Source organism: Onychomys torridus, chromosome 7 (genome assembly GCF_903995425.1).
Source record: "Onychomys torridus chromosome 7, mOncTor1.1, whole genome shotgun sequence".
Classification (NCBI taxonomy): domain Eukaryota; kingdom Metazoa; phylum Chordata; class Mammalia; order Rodentia; family Cricetidae; genus Onychomys; species Onychomys torridus.
Window position 1 is genome coordinate 85,232,122 of NC_050449.1, and position 20,723 is coordinate 85,252,844.

The window sequence follows — 20,723 nt, forward strand, 5'->3', positions numbered from 1 at the left end:
GTAATTTTCTTACTGCATGTCTTCATCATTAGAAAACTCATCAGAAATGCCTATTTTCCAGTTATTCTTTGTTTAGTTTTATCTAAATTAACTAACCAAAAGCATTCCCATGAGATAATGAAGTTTGTAATCACTATAGTGAATTATGAAGTGATAGCATTTAATTTTTTATAAAACCTTTTTATGTTTTTACAGATAAATTATTAGTCATAACTGTAGCAACAAAAGAAAATGATGGATTTCACCGATTTATGAATTCAGCCAAGTATTTCAATTATACTGTAAAGGTATGATATATCTTTGAGTCTTTGGATTTGTTAGAAGGCTAGAAGGTTTCTTCATCTAAGTCTGAAAAACAAGAATAAGATAATATGAGAAATATTTTCTGAGTCTACTTCTACAAGTTAGAGTCAACTTTTGAACTGTTTAGAATGGAATGCTAGTGGCGGGTGGCATTGAAGAATTATGACCTTCTCATGCATTAATTTCCTTTTTTGCATCATTGTGCCTTAATTAGAAATAAATAGTGGGTTACTGTAAAAGTTTCTGTTGACATTTTTATGCTATTATTACCATTGGCATTTTTCTCAGGATGACTTCTTGATTTCATTCATAGGTTCTTGGTCAAGGGCAAGAGTGGAGAGGTGGAGATGGGATGAATAGTATTGGAGGGGGCCAGAAGGTGAGGTTAATTAAAGAAGCCATGGCCCAGTATGCCAGTCAGGAGGATCTGGTGATCTTGTTTACTGAATGGTAAGAGAAATATTCTGTGGGGTTTTCAGTCTGTATTATATTACTTTTAAAGATTGAAATTTATATCTGAAGTTTGAATATTGAATTATTTTACTGACAAAGGATCATTTTGTAATAATTATATTTTCTTCAGTTATAACTGTTTCTCTAATAAGCGATCTCTGTTTCTAAGCCCAAACTTAAAAGCCTGATTGCTTTTATACTCAGTTTTTTCATTAGCAAGAACTTTTCTTCTATGTAAAAAAATTTTATTATGCATGAAAAATCAGTCTGGGCCAATCTTGTAATATATTAAAGGTGAGGGGTTATAATAAGAACTAATGAGAAAAAAGACCTAGTTTAACATTTTCATAAAATTCGTTTTAGTCTTGAGTTAAAAGTGTGATAGAGATCATACTTGAGTACACAACTGAGGAGACAGCCAAATGGGTTCTGTTTAGCTATGAACAAAAGTATCTTGTAAAGATATAAATACAAGGGAGATAGGAGACCCTGTGCTCTGAAGAACAAAGAACCTTTCAGGCCCAAGTGTCTTTGCATTTATTTTGAGCTTGAGCTGAAATCCAAAGGACTACACACCCAAAGCATGCATTCTACCATTGAGCCATCCCCCTAGTTCACAAATACCATTTTGTATATTGCCTTATTCTCCTAATGAGTTTGAAATATCTCATATCTTTCCTTAACTCCTTAGGTATTTTAGAAACACCAAGTTGTGCCATATTCCATTCTTTGTATCTTCCATTTTCATTTTTATGGTATTGATTCTGATCATTCATTGAATTCTCCTCATTGGTGTGAGAAGGTCATCTTAAATCTTTTTTTTTTCTTTTCAATTTCCAAATGCAAAGACACATTAATTGCAGATGAAAATAAACGTGTTGGTTCTTCAGCAAAGCTATATGTGAGGATGGCTTAAGCTTTGACATAAAAGTAGAAATAAAGATATCTCAGTGATACATATATATATAATGCTGAGCACAGATTTCTTGTACTCACCTCACTGAGCTTGAACCTGACACAAGCAAATTGGGATTTTGCTTATAGGCAGGTAATCTGTGAACAGGCAGCCTCGTAGAAGCTAATATTGATCTTAAGGTTCCTGAGCCTCAGAGTTTGGGGAACCTGGTTTTCTTTATGCTTCCCTTCCCAGCCTCCTTCCTTCCCTACTCATAAGATTTTGTCTTGGAGAGTTGGCATGTGTCGGTAGGCCAGCTAGATACTCCTGAGAGGAAAGCTTTAAAAGCAGTACCTGTAGTTTTACCTAGAAAAGCAGGTTTACTTGATGACACCTCCTCCCTGGCAGGAGTGACAGCTTAAGTGTGCAGACACCAAGGAGTTTGTTACTAGTGATAGGCAACATTCCTTTTTCCTAGGAAAGAAGCAAAACACACTGTGGTCCCCTGTTTCTGCAACTTTCTCTTTTCCAGGAACGATTAAAATTGTTAGCTGTCGATTTCAACTTAGCTCACTGTCGCCAGTTCATTGGTGTAAATGTGCTAAAAATTAAATAGGAAATGGGTGTGTTTTCCTCTTTCACGCTGTCTGTATGTTCTTGTCAATATTCCCTGGCTTTAGTAAGTATAGTCGTGGACATGGAGCGGTGAGGGAGAAGCACATGGTCTACAAAGGTTTTGTCAGCATGTGATTGCAGGTGTTTGTCATAGGTGACAGCTGTGACTGTGTGTGTGTGTGTGTGTGTGTGTGTGTGTGTGTGTGTGTGTGTGTCTGTCTGTCTGTCTGTGTCTATGTGTGTTGCAGGTACTAAAGGCTCCATAGTGTTGCATTAGGGTTTATCTCTGGAAATACCAAAATGTATCTGAGGGGAGACTTGAGACACATAGTTTTCAGATGTGGGCCTACATCTGTTTTATTCTGTTAGACTTTATTTCAGCCTATCCCTTATATCTAATGGTTCAGATGATTGTATTTTTAATTCTTTGCATGTGATGATCAGTATGTATTGGGTTAGTGGGGAATACCAAAGTTACAGGAGACTTCTGTGTCTTTTCTTCTTGACTACCCAGTAGCCTTTACCTCTTGTTTAGATACCATATAATTCATTTATTGTCTGAGTCACTCATTTGTTCAACAGACATTTACTGAATATCTTCGAGATCCTCAGCTGAGGGCCTGTGCAGATGGCAAAGTTATGAGTCCGGCTTATAAAGGAAAAAGATGTCACCTGGTTTAAGAGAGGCTTTTTTTGACTAGGTGCATAAAATAGAAGGAATATTGGGCGAGTAAGGAGAAGGAAAAGCTAATGAAAGGTAGCTGGAAAGAAATGATATTTTCCTGCCATGTTGGTGTCTGGAGGAGCTGACACTGGAAATGGGCCTTGAAGGCAAATGGTTTGGACCCAGTTAGAAAACACATGTTGAGTAGATGCTCGTTATGATGACATACATGATCCCACATGAAAGAACTGAGATTAGCTTCTGAATAGGGTAGTAGTACATGGAGATTATTTGTGTGAGCCTGAATTACATTTTATTCCATAGGACAGGTATCCATAAATTAGTCTTGTGTGGCCAAACATTGTTCTGTAACTCGGGATCTGCATTTGCTTAGGTCTTGTGACTACTTTTGTACTAACCTGGCAGAATTAAATATTTTGACCAAGTCTGTGTGTCCTTCAGAGTCCAAACTGTCTTCTGTAGGCCAGTGTAAATATTCAGTGACTCTTATTTTAGGCCACAGCTAGAAACTACTGATTGACTCAGGGGTGTGGTACCTCAAGAGACTATTTGAGCCAGGAATGTGTATGGCAGAGGGTAGTAGATCCCTGGGAGGGTGCCTGTGTAACCTGTGGGGTCTGTAAGCCAATTGTTTTCTGGGAGAGGAGTTGAATAGTATATGTAAGGTGGAATCAGTAAGACAAGGCGCATTGATTTTGATGGAAGCTATCATGAAGAGGGCCATCCAGGATGAAGGACGGAATTTCTTCCAGTCTGGGTAACTGTATGATTGAAAGCACCAGAGAAATAACACAGAAGGACAAACACTCATAAAATCCCAATGACCTGTTGGAGATAGAACTGTGACAGGTCTGGGTTCAGTATTATGGGTTTTGCAGGACTTGGGGCTATTTACCAGGCTTAAATGTGGAAAGTTTTATTTTATTCTTCATGTTTAAAGGGACTGAGTTCCTGTGAGAATTATTTTTATGACCTCTGTGCATTCATTTTTTAAAGAAAATATTTTTTTTTACATTTTTGTGGTTCAAATAATTTTAAGTAGAAAAACTTTCTTTTTTGAGTAGTTTTAAATAGGCTCAAAGACATTTTCTGAGGAATTTAAACAGAAATGACACCTGCTAGAATAAATGGGAAAAATGTCACCATCCTTACCATTTTAGCTGTGTGTGGTGGCACCTGCTGGAAATGCCAACACTTGAGAGGTGAAGGCAGAGGGATCATGAGTTCAGGGCCAGTCTGGACTTCATAGTGTATTCTTCACTTGCCTGGGCTACATAAGACCCTTTCTCCAAAAAGGAAATATTTTATATTTTTAGCCAATGTAATATTCTCACTTGAATTGTATGAAAATGATTTCCTTTTCTTGTGCTTTAAAAGAATTGCATTTTAAAAGTAATGTTTATAAAGTGCTAAGTTATCAAATTAAATGTCATACTTTCTCCTTTTATAAGCTATTGGCTTCATTAATAGTCTGAGATACAGTTATGTCTTTGTCCTTCACTAGAGTTTCAAAGATGAAAACATTCACTTTCCAATGGCATCTGTGACTTTTATTGGGCTGTGCTGGGGATCAAACCTCCCAGCCTTCCTTCTCCTTAGGCCAGTGCTATACCTGGAGTTACACTCCCAACCTCTTTCATAACCTTTGAGTATATAGTGCTACTTACAAATTTTCTAAGGTTACATTATAAACCATGGTTCTTTGACCTACCAAGCTATATTTTTTACTGTTTTCAGAAACTATCTTGGCCTCCTCTGAGGCTCACTGTATACCTCACTCAGAGTTTGAGTTTCTGGCCTCATCTTCGGTCTTATTTTCTCTCTCCATGTCTCCCGCCCCTTCCCGTACCCCCCCTCCCCACACACACACTTTACAAGTACTTTGGAATAAAACAAGTATGTTAAAGGTAAGATTGATGAAGTCAATTATACTGAAAAGTGTATTTGTTTTGTTTTGTAAATCAGGTTAGTTTGTTTAATTTTAAATAAACACATCAAAAAGTTAATTTTGAGATGTTAGTCAGAATAATTTTATTGAGATTTGAAGCTTATTGTTTAAAAATAAACATATCTTTAGAGCTTATTTTATTTATTTATTTATTTATTTATTTATTTATTTATGTTTTTGGGTTTTTTGAGATGTAGCTTCTCTGTGTAGCTTGGGAGGCTGTCCTAGATCTCACTCTGTAGACCAAGTTGGCCTCGACCTCACAGAGATCTGCCTGCCTCTGCCTCCCGAGTGCTGGGATTACAGGTGTGCGCCACCACCGCCCGAGTTAGAGCTTATTTTAAACACTCATGCTTACACTGACTTTTCCTAGGTCCACTTCCTAAGCAGTCCCTCTTCCAGTTAATAACCAGAGGCTACCGTGTTTGCTTATTTATGAAGTACTTACAGTGTGCAAGCAAATGTTAATTAACAGCATTTATAGACACTTCCCCTCTGCTTTATAACTGAGAAATTCGACCAGCTTAAGTAACTGGTTTGGTACTCCGACGGCCGGCAGCAAAGCAGGCTCAGCCTGCACCTAGCAGGCAGGTGGCCTTTGATACATGCTGTCCTAGACTTTCTGACTGTGCTCTTAGTAGTGCTAACAGCATCTCGCCTATTGACTCTGAAATGAAAAAAAAAAAAGCATTCCACTATGTACCTATGTGTCTGCAATCTCTGTGTTAGTCTGCTTATCTGGAGATTCATGAACAAATTTAATTATGAAGTATAATATTTCATAGTAGAAATAAAAGTAACTGATAACATTTAAATTTTCTAGATTTCAAGCGAAAAGAAATGAACTTATTTCAGCATTGCTTTCAGCTATTATTATTAAAGAATGAGGAGTTATCAGGAATGGTGGATTGTACGAGAAATTTCAGCCCTTGGGAGTTGAGCTAGGAGGATTTCAAATTCAGGAACAGTCTGGGCTATAAAATGAGACTCTTGTCTCAAAATGAATTAGTAAATACCAGTTTTGTTTAGCAGAATTGCAGAATTTAGTTGTGCGATTTGAATTCATTTGTGAGTCAGTTGGTCTATATTGTAAAGCTATAGCATGTGTTTGCGCCAGTCAGCCCTGGCTCCCCGGGCAGAGGACAGAGCAGAGTGGTGTGGGCAGTGTCCTTTTTAAAGGACAGGACCTGGTGGTCATACAATCTACTTCCTCTACACTGTGCTGGATAGAGTGAGTCATGTGGCACATCCTCCTTCTCAGTACTTTCTAAGCAGGATGGCCATGTGCTCAACTTACACGTGAGCCTTGTCACTATTAAAGGGACAGCTATTGTCTCTGCCAAGAGCCTAATGGAGAATGTAAACTTACAGTAGTTTTGCTAAAAGTTACTTCAAATGTTTTTTTGGCTTTTAAAAAATATGTTGTAGAGATAAGTCATAATGTGTTATATTTTTAAAAAAACATAAATACATTAAACTATACATTCCTAAATCTTACATGTGCATCTCCAGTAAATACAGATGGAGAGCATAGATTGAGCAGCTGTGTACTTCCTGACAGGTCCTCACAGTGCATCTGAGTGTTAGCTAAGGAGCCCTTTGCAGGAGTCAAGATCTCGAGCTTGCCCTTCAAGTTTGTTGCCAAAGACAACCATTCTCTTAGTGTCCTTCAGGCATTTGGCTTTCAGGTACACTGATGTACAAACACATACAGGTAAATTTGAGGTTGTAATAAGCTGGGACTTTCTGCAGAGAGTTTACGTTCCTCATAGAGGTTTTTACAGTTAATTTTCTGTTACATTGTGATTTGGTGAGTTAGCTCTGAAAAAATAAAGTCCAGGGAAAAAATGTGGTCAAACATTAGACCTCAAACTATGTTATTAACTTTTACCTTGATTCAAATTTATAGAGCTTTAAAAAGATGAATATGCCTGAATAAGATTCCATAATACATAGTATATCAGTTATTAAATGTGCACTGATGACTATGTGAGACATTTGTCAAATCCAGTTTTTCAGAGACAGTAATAGATTGGTACACATATCATTGAAATATTTGACTGTTAAGATGGAAACTTTTATGTTTATGCCTGTGTCATTAATTTATATGAATTGTAACAGTTGCACACTGACTTTACAATTTTTATTTTGGAGATAAGTTATCCATTGTTTTTTAAGGATTTTTTTTTTTTTTTTTTTTTTTTTTTTTTGGTGGTGTGCTTGAATTCTAAACCATGCATTTTAAAGCATGTTTGTTTCTTTTTAAAACAGTTTTGATGTTGTATTTGCTGGTGGGCCTGAAGAACTCCTAAGAAAGTTCCAAAAGACAAATCACAAAGTTGTCTTCGCAGCCGACGGAATTCTGTGGCCAGATAAGCGGCTGGCAGACAAGTACCCTGTAGTGCACATTGGGAAACGCTACCTGAATTCAGGAGGTATGAACGATGCTGTGAATGAGGAATGAATGAGGCTGTGCCAGCCTCACAACCATGATCTTGCTGTGAAGTATTCTGAGAGGTCATGTACAGTTTAGAGCTGAAAAACCATTCCTGTGTCATAGCCATGCGGATGTCTGAGCTTCCATGTTGCAAGTGATACGTCACATCTTTTGATTACCATTTATTGAGAGGTTTTGGGTCCAGGATATTAAGTTTAATAATCTTATTTTGAAAAAGTTCATGTTTAATCTGTAATCACATGATTAAAAACAGCCACTTGTTAATGTGATCTGTTTTAAAATGTATTGTGTTGAATTACTTGTTTTGACTTTTGTAGCCAAAATTTTACATAGTGTCTGAGTGTATAGAGGTATTACATTCTCTGTGTGAGTCAATATAGAATAAATAACTATGATCATACACACTCCTCTAATGATAAATGAAATTTTGACCTTGGGCATATTGTGACTGCACTGTGTTTCCCTTAAACTGTAAACACACAGACAGAAGGAATGACCGTGTAGGATGGAGGACATGTGTTCTGTGTAAGAATAACGTGAGAAAACCATACTTTTGGTTTCAAATGAGTGAGTTGATATAGTATGTAAAAACAAAAATAAAAGAGAAAGTTGCGGATAGAAACATCAAACATCAAATTAGCCATTTATACTATGCAGCGGTAGCCTGGCTGAAGAGTGCAACACGGTCAAATCAAAGCTTAGGGCATCCAGCAGAAGTCAGCAGGGAGAAGCAGCAGCGTAGAGTTCCTGAGAATCCCTCCATCAGTGAGCTGGCTTCCTGTTTCCACTGTCCTGAGTTTTGTGTTATGGGATAAACAGTAGTAACCAATGCTGGAAATACTTCACCTTCAAGCTGTTCAATTAAACAGTGTGTTTACTACATTAGCTGTTAACTGGTTTTCCCATTTCAGAGCCTGGCCCAGGACATGGTTTTGGATACACTTGACATAAACATGCTTGAATCTGACACAAGAGAGGGCTCTTAGCTGTTCAACAAGCTTAAATAGAATATGGCAGTTTACCAATATAGTGTATATTATAGCGTGGCAGACAGATAAGTTAGGTCTAGTTGCAAGCCATGCTAGGAAATGGGTGTTTGGAGTGGTCTTTGAATCGATAGTGGATCCTGTTCAGACAGCTCCGTAAATGCTGTTTGAGGTAAGCATGTGTAGGTTGCAGACATTGTTTAGTCATCTATGGTGATGTAGCTGTTAGCAAGCTAGTCATTTCTCTGTAGTGACTCAAGCTCAGCATTTACATCTGTATTTCATTTTAGCAATTCTCCCCACAGTCATAATTTAGAACTTTTTGGTCTGTATGGATCTCTGAGACCTCATATTTCAGCCTGTGCTTTTTAGAGCCCCTTTCCTCCATTCTAACACATATTTATAGTTGGAATCTTAAAAGTTCTTATTAATAAAATCAAACCTGAGGCCAGTTATTGGGGTGAATGCTGGAAGATCAGAGAAGCAGAACAAGCCACAGCTTCCTCACCTTGCTAGTTCTTCAGGTGATCCTGTTTCCTCAGGCTGGAAGCTTCTGAGTCCTCATCCCAATGGTTCTCAGCTGAACTGTGTTGCTCCAAAGCCTGAACGCTTAACCAACCAAATGCTTAACTAACTGCATGCTTTTTCTCCTTTAATTCCTGGTCCTCACGCCTTATATATCTTTCTCTTTCTGCCCCCACTCCCTGGGATTAAAGGTTGGGTTTCTGGGATTAAAGGCATGGGTCACCATGCCTAGCTGTTTCTAAAGTGGCCTTGAACTCAGAGATCCGGCTAGCTCTGCCTCCCAAGTGCTGGGATTAAAGGCGTGCACCACTACCGCCCAACTTCTGCTATGGCTTACTCTTCCCATTTTCTAGCCACCATTTGTGGCTCTGTATCTAGTGGCTATCTGTTCTCTGACCCCAGATATGTTTATTTCGGGGAACACACAATATTTCAGGAAACACACAATATTTCAGGGAACACAATACCCACCACACATATTGTCTATGCCTTTGGGTCCTCTTGACCCCTGTATATCTTACCAAACTGTTGGCAATCAACTTTGTTGTTGTATTCAACTCAGTGTCTAGGATTGCCATGTTAGTCTGCTGACTTCACTGCCCTGCTACTGAGCTGGCTGCCCACTCTTCTTTCTCCTTTGGAGCCATTGCCCTGGGTATGGTACTGCTCCTCTGCCCAGGCCACTGGACTGTGGAGCTCTCCGTCACAGTACATAGTTCATTTTACAATTTGACCCACATTAGAGGTTTTTAAAACATAAATTTTAAAGGAGAAGCATAGCTTTGGATTAGGTTCTATTTTGTATTCAGTTAATTTTTTTCTGGAAGTGGCATGCACATGAGAATCTGTGGTAGACATTCATCTGGACAGTAATACAGTCACTGGGGGAAATTTCAGAGGGACTCTCAGTGCTGTGGAATCAACAGACATTAGCAAGTAAGTGCTGCTGTTTGCCAGTGACCTAATACAGGGCAAGTCCTTGGAGATAAAGCACTGAATTTCTACCTACAGTCAGAATTATTAGAGAGAAGGCAGGGAGCATGAGTACATGCAGTCAGAGTGTGTGGTTTCAGACACAGTTTGTGAGAGACATTCAAAGGACATGAGTTATGACTTGGTAAAAATGTACCAGTTACTTTAAAACATGTTAATAGAAGAATTATGAATGCATCTGACTGTAATTTTATTCACTTCTTTTGAGATATTTGGTCTTAGGAGAAGGGTAAGGAAACAATTTTTTATAAGACAATAATATAAGCCATTGGAAAATGTTATACCAGTAATTTTTATTATTCAAGATCATTAATAGTTATTAAAAATACATTGTCAGGCTGTAGAGATGCTCTGTGGTTCAGTGCTCACTGCTTGTCCAGTTCCTGGCACCCACATCACCAGCTCACAAGTATTGTAGCTCCTATTCAAGGGGATCTGACATTGTCTTTTGACCTCTGTGAGCACCTGTACCTGTGGCTCACATAAAAACAAGCAGGCAAAAATAAATCTTTCTTTAAAAGTTCAGCTTGTGTGTGGTGAGTGTTGTCTGTCAATGAAGCAGAGCAGCTGGCTGCATGTCTGAAGCTCAGGCAAGACTTAGAAATTGATCCTGTTGTCTCTGTCTTTATAGATATGTGCCATTGGCAGATTCATCACATGGGCTCGAAGGCCAAGGGGAACACTCCAATTTTAGACTTCCTTTTCCCAGACAATGATATGTAAAATCTAGCCAGAAAAACGGTCTACCAGGCACAGTAAGACTGGTTTCAAGTGATGGAAAACATTCCCCAAATTCCCTAGATAGAAAATTTCTTCAGGATTTTTGTAGTTGGTGACAACCCACATTCTTTGCCTACATTGGAATCTTGGCACAGCAGGAGACATTCCCTTCATTCGGAAGCAGTGGTTCCTTTTCAGTGGGTTCAAGAGCAATTTACAAGGTCTAGAGGAATTCCATCTTTCTCTGCTCTGTCCCTAGTTAGCCTTCCTTTAGTAATCATGCAAAGTAAGTTCTTATTTGTGAGTTAACTTCAGGAATGCATATATTTAAAAGCATCTTTGATTAACTTCCTTGTATTATAATTAGTGTTGTTTCTCCATTATAGCACACATACATATGTGTTGGGCCTCATGACTTTACAACGTTGTCAGCTGTTCAGTGGAACTAAGTTGACATGCATTTTGGTCTTTGAATTCTGTGCTCTCTGCTGTGTTGTGTATTGCAGGCTTCATAGGCTATGCTCCATACATCAACCATCTGGTCCAGCAGTGGAATCTGCAGGATAATGATGATGATCAGCTCTTTTACACTAAAATTTACATTGATCCAGTGAAGAGGGTAAGGAATAGCTTGCAAGTTCTCATTGCTGTTTTGGCTGCTTTGACTTTTATATTTTCCTCAACAAAGTGATCAGAAACAAAAGGATTTGGGGAAGTTGAATTGCAAATTATTTTCGTTAATATTGAAACACTACAGGTCGCTGGAACAAGCAGTGAGAAGGTGACCTTGGTCTCCCTCCCTTCTTTGGGTATATGAACTCTCTGATTATCTCTCTATCTCTCAGTGACTGAGATTGCCCAACTTAGGTTCATTAGAGAGGAAAAAGTAAGTTTAAGACCCTGTTATTTGCCATATTATGTGGAGACACATCGAATGACTAGAAAGTTCAGGGCCAGCCTCTACCAGAGTATAGCCTCACCTGCTGCATACTCACTGCCAGGTCTCTCAATATCAGAAGGAGTAAAGCCAGTAAGGTTTCTGAGCCTGGAGACCAGAAACAGTACCAGACGATGATGTCATATTTGGAGCAGACATCTGTCATTAAGACACGATGTTCTAGCAGTAACAGTTTAAAAAGCCTACCGCTGTGCTTGGCAATACTTTGATTGGTACTTTGAAATGGCATATGGATATGCCCACTCAAAAAGTTTGTTACACTGGAATGGACGTCTCTGTAAGACTTGTCCCTTGGAGTTTGAGGTGCCTCACCGTTGTCCAGGTTGCTAGAATTGTAGATATAGCTTTGGACACGGTCCTAGGAAGATAGATCTCATTTTGTTTTATAACCCAGTGGAGGACTAAGAATGTTTGCAAAGGGGCTGAGCAGATGGCTCTGTGGATAACACATTTGCCTTGTCAGCTTGAAGACCAAGTTGGGATCCTCAGTACCACATAAATGCGAAGCAGGCTCACCTGTAGTCTTAGTTCTGAGAAACAGAGTCTAGAGGTCCCTGGAGAACCGAGATTAGCTGAGTTGGTGAGCTCCAGATTGAAGTGAGAGACTTTGCCTTCATACAAGGTGAAGAGCAATTGAGAAAGATGCTCAGTGTCTACTTCTGGCTTCTACATGCATTTGTACTCACACTTAGGCAAGCATACACACAAGCGTGCATGCACTGCCCCCCCCCCCCCATATACGTACTGGCCAAAAAAGGGGGAGCAGAAAAACAGAGTCCTTTAGAGTGTAGATTATGGAATGAATAGATCATGAAATTTCAGAGATTGTGGTCTGAGATTCTAAGGTCCAGAGTCAGAGCCTTATTTCCTAATAAAAATACTATAATTATCACAAATAAAATAACTAAAAATAGTAGCGGGCTAAATAAGGTAGCGTTTGTCCATGTGTTAATTTTTTCCTTCTGACATACTGAAAATAAGAGCAGCATTGGCTTTAACAGTGGGGTTGTGCTATCAAGCAAGGTAGCTCTTCACTGCTCCAGAGACAGTCTGGAGTGCATGTTTCAGTGTGTCCTCGGTAGCCGGAATGGCTACTGAAGTTCCAGTCATCACAATCACGTTCTGGGCAGATAAAATGCAGGATAGTTTTTTTTAAAAAAAAAAGTGCCATTGAAATTCGTGAGCTCTCCTTAGCTAGCACTTCAAGAAGGGTCAGGAAGTGCATTTACTTTTCTGGACAACTTATCATGTAACTGCACATAACACATAAATGAAATTTTGTGCTTGTACAAAATCATAGGCCATACTGAAAATCTGGGGACTGTTAGAACCAAGTCTGCCACAGACTTTATAGAGAACGTTAGTAAAATTGATTCAATCTTTAATTCAGAGAAAATAAAGCAAACTGCAACTTGAAACAAATTGTATTTAAATAATATAAAGTAATGTTTTGTGCATTTTCTGTGCACTGCTGATGGAATTGTAATGTTTCTTGAATTGGGAGTTCTATACACTATCACCAGGGCAGCAAGGCCTATGTGTGTGTTCCACAGTGCTTGTACCTTCAGTACAATCTGTCTTAGACACCTGAATATTTTCATTAATACACTATATGTCAAAATGACTGTATCGTTGTATGACTATTTCTGTTGTAACTTTCAATGTTACCTATTTTCCTTTTTTTTTTTTTCATTTTAGGAAGCTTTTAACATCACATTGGATCACAAATGCAAAATTTTCCAGGCCTTGAATGGAGCTACAGGTACAGATGCCCACACTGTCTTCTCATGGATGTGAATGCCTATTTTTAGCATTCTCTGCTGTGTTAGAACATTTGGGGCTATGACCAAGGTGGCAACCCTTAAAATGTTAAAAAAAAAATCAAATACAGAATTTAATTTGATGTTTCCATATAGTTCAGAAAAAATCCTTTCCTAATGTCAGCACACTCCTGCAGAGTGTGTGTATGCACCCACACACTTAAGACTATCTGCACAGTCTGTGCACTCTTTTGAGTACACTCATAGTGTGTGTATATACCTGCACACTTAAGAGTATACTGTGTGCTCATCCTGCACACTTATGAATACACTCCTACAGAGCACATGTGTACTCCTACAGAGCATGCTCACTCACCCATGCCCTGTGCACCTATGAGTACATACAAAGAGCATGTATACACTGACACACTTGCAAGTACATATGCATAGCATGTGTACACATATGGACTTGTGTGCATATACTTGGAGCATGTGTCCACATTGACACATAAGTGAGTACACTCTAACAGTATGCACACACACTTACGCATGGGTTAATACACTCCCATAGTATGTGTACATAACACCTTCACACTTATGAGTATATGCACAAAGTGTACGTACACACACCCACATATGTGATTACACTCACAAAGCATGTGTACATACCAGTACATATGTGAGTATGCTCTCACTGAGCATATGGGCACATATGTACACTTGGGAATACACAAACAAGCATGTTTGAGTGCACGTGCAGAGTGTGTACATGAGTACACACTTGCACAAAAGTACACACATAGCACGTATGTATCCTTGCACATTTTTAAGTACTAGCTCAAAAAAACATGTGAATATACCTGCATACTTATGAGTAAATATACAGTGTATGCACATAACTGCACCCTTTTGATTACTCAAACAGAACTTGTTCACACACTTACATACTTGTGAATATCCTTGATGTTATTAATTATTTAGAGGTACATATACCTTAATTTGACATATCAATGCATTAACCTACATACTAAAAGTCAAAATATTTTTATATATCAATGCATATTATTTTAAAAATTAAAAATACATTATAGTTCTATACAGTTCATGGTGCTGTCCATAGAGTGACTAGATTCTTGGGATAGAAGGCATGTAGTGTTTAAAACTGTTAGGAAAGGAACGAGATATGCAAACACAACACCTCTCGTGGTCCTCTCTGTCTTTCTGGACTGTCACAGAGGGCCAGTTGAGAGCTGTACATCTATCAGTTGTCAGTCAACTGTGAAAGTCTTGCTTATGCCAGGGAATGCTCCTTCACCATACACATTGCTTGCTGTGTCTAGAATAACCCTTCAAGGCCAGTCTGGGTCTGCTACAGGTGGATACGTTGTGATAGTACATCCAGCTGGTGTCACACTGCTGAGAAGCATGTCAGGGACCAGCAAAGCACTCGACAACCTGGCTTAGTGCTCAGGCATTTGGTTAGAAGTCAACCTGTGTCTGTCAGCACTGTCCTTCAGTTTTGAAAACTACTGACTTGGGGAAGATAGTTTCTATGCACTGAAAAATCTGATTGTGTGTCTTGGAAATCCATAGACCCACAAATGTTTGAAGCTAATACAAACTTTTCTCCTTTGAACCCAGATGAAGTGGTTTTAAAATTTGAAAATGCTAAAAGCAGAGTGAAGAATACGTTTTATGAAACGCTGCCAGTGGTAATTAATGGAAATGGACCCACCAAAGTGAGTACCTGTGCCCTTAGTTCGTTATCGGTGTCTCAGGGTCGGACTGTGGAGCAACATGGGAGGGTCATCATCTCTTTAAAACAACTGGAAAACTTGAATGTGAACAGATTATTTACATGTCTTTTCTGCAGTGTAGCATCTGATTAAAATAAACAGGATTTTCTCTTAGCAAGAGTATGACCTTTTATTCTATAGGTAGATACTTCACTTTAGTGTCTACTGTTCTAGGAACAGTAAAGGCCAGAGGGCTGGAGGGCAAGCCTTATTCCTCCAGTTGCTCAGAGAGCCTAGAATAATAACCATCTGTGTTACACGTGAAAAGAAGTCATTTCTTCAACTAATTTGATTTATAATAATAATAATGACCTTAATCCATGCCCCAAAATGATAGTGCTTAGCTGCTGTGACCTTGACTAGTGGCTAGACAGGGGTGGAGGTAGGCTCTCTGTGAGGGTAGGTGACGTCATATTTGGAAGTGCTTTGAAGAGGACTCAGGAAAGTACTAGCACCCTGTGCCCAGAAGCTGAAGGCAGCCTCGCCCCATAAGCCGCTTTCCACACCTTCCATGGCGGCCAGCAGAAACATCTACAGTTGTTATGAGGAAAACAGATGCCCTGGTGTATGGGAATTGGGAGGGGATGAGTCATCTCTGCCATGGGATGACAAATACAAGGACATTTCCCATCCAAAGAACTGTTTCCCAATATCTTAATTACCCCTGATATAAAGGGCACAAGGTGGAAAGTTACAAAAACAAATTTTAGTTTTGAAAACTGAAAGCATTGCCCCTTGGTGCTTTACCCCTTAGGACTATTGACTACTTCCATATTCATACAGGGAATCTAGGAGACTAACCCATGACATAAATATTAAATTTTTATGTTTTTTCTAAGTGGGAAAGGTGTCAGTTCTGATATGCTGTGAAGATTTTTAATTTCAGGGACTTATACGTCCTTTTAAAAATTATTTTCAAGGATATTCTAATGAAGATTATGTGTTTTGTACTTTGCATTTTTCATGTCCTTTCAAAGTAATATGTATTAAGGGGCACATTTTTATATAACCATGTTTTATTTTAATGCTCACTTTTATTTGACAGTCAGAAGTCCTGTCTGTGTCTGTTTTTATTACGCATTTCAAATGCTACCATTGCTCCCTACCCACTTTGAGAAGGTGCCGCTGTGTAGTCCTGGTTAGCATGGCACTCACCTTGTAGACCAGGCTGACTTGGAATTCAAAGAGATCCGTCTGCTTCTCTTTCTGGAGTTCAGGGATAAAGGCATCCCTGACCATGGCAGCCGTACTGACTCTTGAAATGTCATAATGACTGTCACGGTCATATGGTTTCTGACTTCTGAGTTACCACATCTCAGGGTCGCAGAGGTTCAGTGTATCCACATCTATAGCATCTAGGCAGCACGAGGGCTTTCCTGTCCTCATGCAGAGCGTACTGGTTTCAGCACCTTCAGTGAAATACTCGGATAGACCTGCGGAAGGACTCTGCTAAATGGCTGGATGAGAAGCCTCACCTGTGGTGTACTGTAGGGTCTTAACAGCTGGAAATATCTTGGGAGCACTTCTTTATGTGCGCCCGCTTCTGTCTTTAATATGTTTGACTTTTTCTTTTGACTGTCTTACTTTTGCCATGCTAAAACAAACAAACAAAACATGATTAGCTAGTAATGGTGACACAGCCTTTAAACCCAGCACTCGAGGAGGCGGGGCAGGTAGATCTCTCCAGGTTCCAGGGCAGCCTGGTCTACACAAGCGAGTGCCAGGACATCCAAGACTAGACAGAGAAACCCGGTCTCAACACAAAAACGGAAACAGACAAGCAAATATCATAATCATATGAGCATGATGAGGATTTGAGGTGTGTTCCTACAGTGCTAATGTTAATTTACAGTGGACCCTGTGTGGTATCAAAATCGCAAAGCATGTAGTAACTTCCATATATATATATATATACATACATACATCTGGAGAATGAGTATCTTCTGCAGTGTCCCGATTTCAGAGAGTTTTGAGGTGTTTTGAGGGTGCAAAGGGAATCATGGTGTGCTTGTTTCTTGTGCCTTCATCTTGATGTTACTGGCTCCCTTTCAGAACATAAAATCAGTTTTTACAAAATGAAATGAATCCCAGTAGATGCTTAGAGGAGAGGGGCCGGTCAGAGAGGAGGTACCTTGTCAGGTGGCTAAGCAGCCTACACGTTAGCTTCCCCTTAGTTTGTGGAGTGACTGTATTAATCCTTTGCTGCGTCTGTCCTCTGAGCAGCACCCCAAAGTCCGACTGACAGGTGTCTCCAGAAATATCTTAATGTTCTTTGGTGATGAAGCGTCCTCACTCTGTTTTGTGTGATCTGTTGGTAAGAGACCCCATTACCCCTTCCCCATTTACTGCACATGTCTGTGCTGGACATTTAAACACATTTATCTCATCACTGCACACAGAACTCATGGTGGTTTGTCTAAATGTCTTGTTTGCTCCTTCAAAAGTTTGTTTGTTTGGCCTTTTTTTTTTTTTTTTTAAATACAATGGTAACTTCTGGTATTATTCCTTACATCAAATTATATCAAATACTATGACCTGCTGCATCTTTTATAACAACTTGGACATTTCTAGGCATAGTTTGTAGCACTTAATGATTCATTTAATGTGTATATGTTGGTGATCAATGTTAGTGTGATTAGGGGATTGTACCAGGTACAGACAGAATTCTGTGCAGCTATGTGATTATATAGTGAAAACTTGGTGGGTCAGACTGCTTCTGTTCATCTGTTTTTTCTGCACTTATTAGATTCTCCTGAATTACTTTGGAAACTATGTTCCCAATTCATGGACACAGGAAAAAGGCTGTACTCTTTGTGACTTTGACACAATTGACTTGTCTGCAGTAGATGTAAGTGGAATTCATTTGTATGAACTTGTATCAAAAATGTACATTGTCATGAAATTTGACTCGGCGGGAAAAAGGCAGATTGTTTTATAGTTCCCATTGTATATTTGATAATGGCTTTATAATGTAAAAGTGACTTAGAATCTAGAAGCCTGTCTTTTGAATTGTTTTGAAAGCACTAACAGCTGACAGTTGACCTCATTTGCTGTAAGGGTACTGAGTGTCTCCAGCATGTCAGGGGTGTCAGAGCAGCACGGGTCAAAAGCAAGTCCCCAGACATGTGACTGTAGCCCCCGTGGAGTGGCAGGGCCCCACGGCACAGAGCCCTGGAACCCTTGAAACGAACGCTTGATTTCTCCTCACTGCCTGAAGGGAGGATCAAAAGAAAATTGTCTACGCTTGCTACCTTCTGAATAGAGCTCTCTGTCACTTGAAAGTAAGGAGTTTGGGCCAGACTTTGAAGCAACAAACTAAATGTTTCCTATCTGGAAAGAGGGCCAGAGCAGTTCTGAATGAATCTGCACCATGGAGATGTTTAAACGCTTGTCTTGATGTTTTTTGCAGAAAATGGTGTTGTCCTCTGGAAGGATAATCAATTCCTTCTGTTTGGATTTTCCCTTCTAATTTAAACTTTCTGGTTTAAGAATAAAATGTTAGTGTTGAGGTTTTTATTCACCATATAAAGAATGTTTTTTGCATATTAATAATTTGGTTTGCAACTGTGTTTGACTTAAAACTTATTAAAATGATCTACAAAGGGAAATGATTTATTCCTAAATATAATAAAAGTCTGTAGTTTTGTTTTGTTTTGTCTTGTTTTTTTGTTTTTCGGGACAGGGTTTCTCTGTGTAGCTTTGCACCTTTTCCTGGAACTCACTTGGTAGCCCAGGCTGGCCTCGCACTCACAGAGATCCGCCTGGCTCTGCCTCCCAAGTGCTGGGATTCAAGGCGTGTGCCACCACCACCTGGCTAAGTCTGTAGTTTTTAAAACATAGTGATCATGCAATTGTGACATAGAAATAAATATTTATAGGAGTTAAGATCCCAGATACAGATATGTCTAGATGTGGGCCATTGCAGTTTCTTATTGGGAAAATTAAATTTTTATTTATTTATGCTATGTGTGTGCATGTGTTTGTGAACGTGTTAGTGTGCACGTTCTGTCTGCACATGTGGAGGCCAGAGGACAGCTCGTTAGAGTTGGTTTTCTTCTTTTACTGTTCGAGTCCTGTGGGTCAGATAGACAAGCTTTGTGGCAAACACTTTACTACCTGAGTCGTCTTGCTGGCCCTCCCCATGTATATTTTAGATACATTTTTAATTTAATATTTAAATTAGTTTAATAAATATTTAACTCCTGTTGTCACTATTTAAAAAATTAAAACAGAAGTGTGCAATGACTCTATATTCCTACTCTGAGTTTTGTTTGCTTGTATATAAATGTGGGATGGTTAACTTCTAAAGCAATTAGAATATTTGAATTAAACACATGAGAGAAGATGATGGACTGCCATAGTTAATGTGCATTACAAATGTTTTCATATAAAAGAATAAATGAAAGAAACTACACCTAATACATGCTTAAAGTGGATTTAAGAAAATGTATAAAAATATTTGCATTAAGATAGTATATTAGTTAAAGTAGTTTTTCTTATATAAAATAACATGCCCCCCCCCAAAAAAAAAGTCAAAGCAGCAAAGCCTGTTCATAAGATGCGGTAGTTCCTCTCCCTCTTCACTCTTCCTCTCCATACCCCTTCTTTTCTCTTTCCTTTCTGCCTGTCTCCTCTGTCTCCATGCCCAGAGATAGGTGGGCACTCTACTAGTCAGCAGCATCCCCGACCTAGAACTCTGGTGTTTTTTTATAGAATTTTTCAAAACAGCATTCAGCTTCTTTCAGAGGAGCCATGAAGGAAGTGGATCACTTTGTAGGCTGTGTCCTATGTCACCCCTATGGTGAATAGGATAATACCTTTCTTTAAGTTATAAGTCCAAGACACAGGAACAAGAGGTAGTTCAGTAGAATCACTGTGACTGGCTTCCTGGATACTGACTTGCTGTGGTTGAGGACTGTCAGTGGTTGGCGCAAGTCTAGTGAGTATTCTGATGGGAAAGTCTTGTGTTTCTTGGTTTTGTTTTGTTTTATTTTGTTGTTGTTTGTCCCTCCCCACCCCCCACCCCCTGTGGTACTGGTTAAGATTTGAATAGATTTTAAAATCATACTGATCATAATTTGCTTTTGTGTTTGCTGTAAAACCTAGGTCCATCCAAAGGTAACAATAGGTGTTTTTATTGAACAACCAACCCCTTTTCTACCTCGATTCCTGGACTTACTGTTAACACTGGATTATCCCAAAGAAGCACTGAGACTCTTTATTCATAATAAAGTAAGTATTTCAGTCTTGAGTGTTGAATGTGAGAATTTTTTTTAAGCAACTCCTCCTGCCCCTAAAAATCAAGTGGAATATTTTACTTCTGTTATGTGTGAAGAATTGACAGTTTAATCTAATATTATGCTGAACCTTGTGAGATTGACAGTTTCTATAGATCAGAATGGCTGCATATTAGCCATGCTCACGAGCTTGTCAGCATAATCTATGAGGATGTGCAGAAGAGCCTGGGGTCCTTTGCATTGGGGTGACTTTGGGGCTTTCTTTTACAGACTGGCCATTGATGATTTTTGTGGCAATAATACCTTAGCTTCAGAATGGACTTGATTCCAGAACTCTGCTTCCATCTGTCTCAAAGTGGCATGCCTCTCACCAGAGAAACTTGATATTGTT

At 39.1% G+C, this 20,723-nt stretch overlaps 1 protein-coding gene across 3 annotated transcripts in view; it reads left to right on the top strand.

Annotated features, from left to right (window-relative positions):
- The window catches only part of Plod2 (procollagen-lysine,2-oxoglutarate 5-dioxygenase 2), a 71,749-nt gene that overhangs the window by 35,214 nt on the left and 15,812 nt on the right, over positions 1-20,723 (top strand). For all 3 annotated transcript variants that reach the window (XM_036192752.1, XM_036192753.1, XM_036192754.1), the window contains exons 2-9: positions 196-287; positions 617-753; positions 7,171-7,334; positions 11,088-11,200; positions 13,238-13,301; positions 14,941-15,038; positions 17,842-17,943; positions 20,202-20,327. In XM_036192752.1, the coding sequence (XP_036048645.1) occupies positions 196-287; positions 617-753; positions 7,171-7,334; positions 11,088-11,200; positions 13,238-13,301; positions 14,941-15,038; positions 17,842-17,943; positions 20,202-20,327 (896 nt within the window). The remainder of the gene's footprint in view (positions 1-195; positions 288-616; positions 754-7,170; positions 7,335-11,087; positions 11,201-13,237; positions 13,302-14,940; positions 15,039-17,841; positions 17,944-20,201; positions 20,328-20,723) is intronic.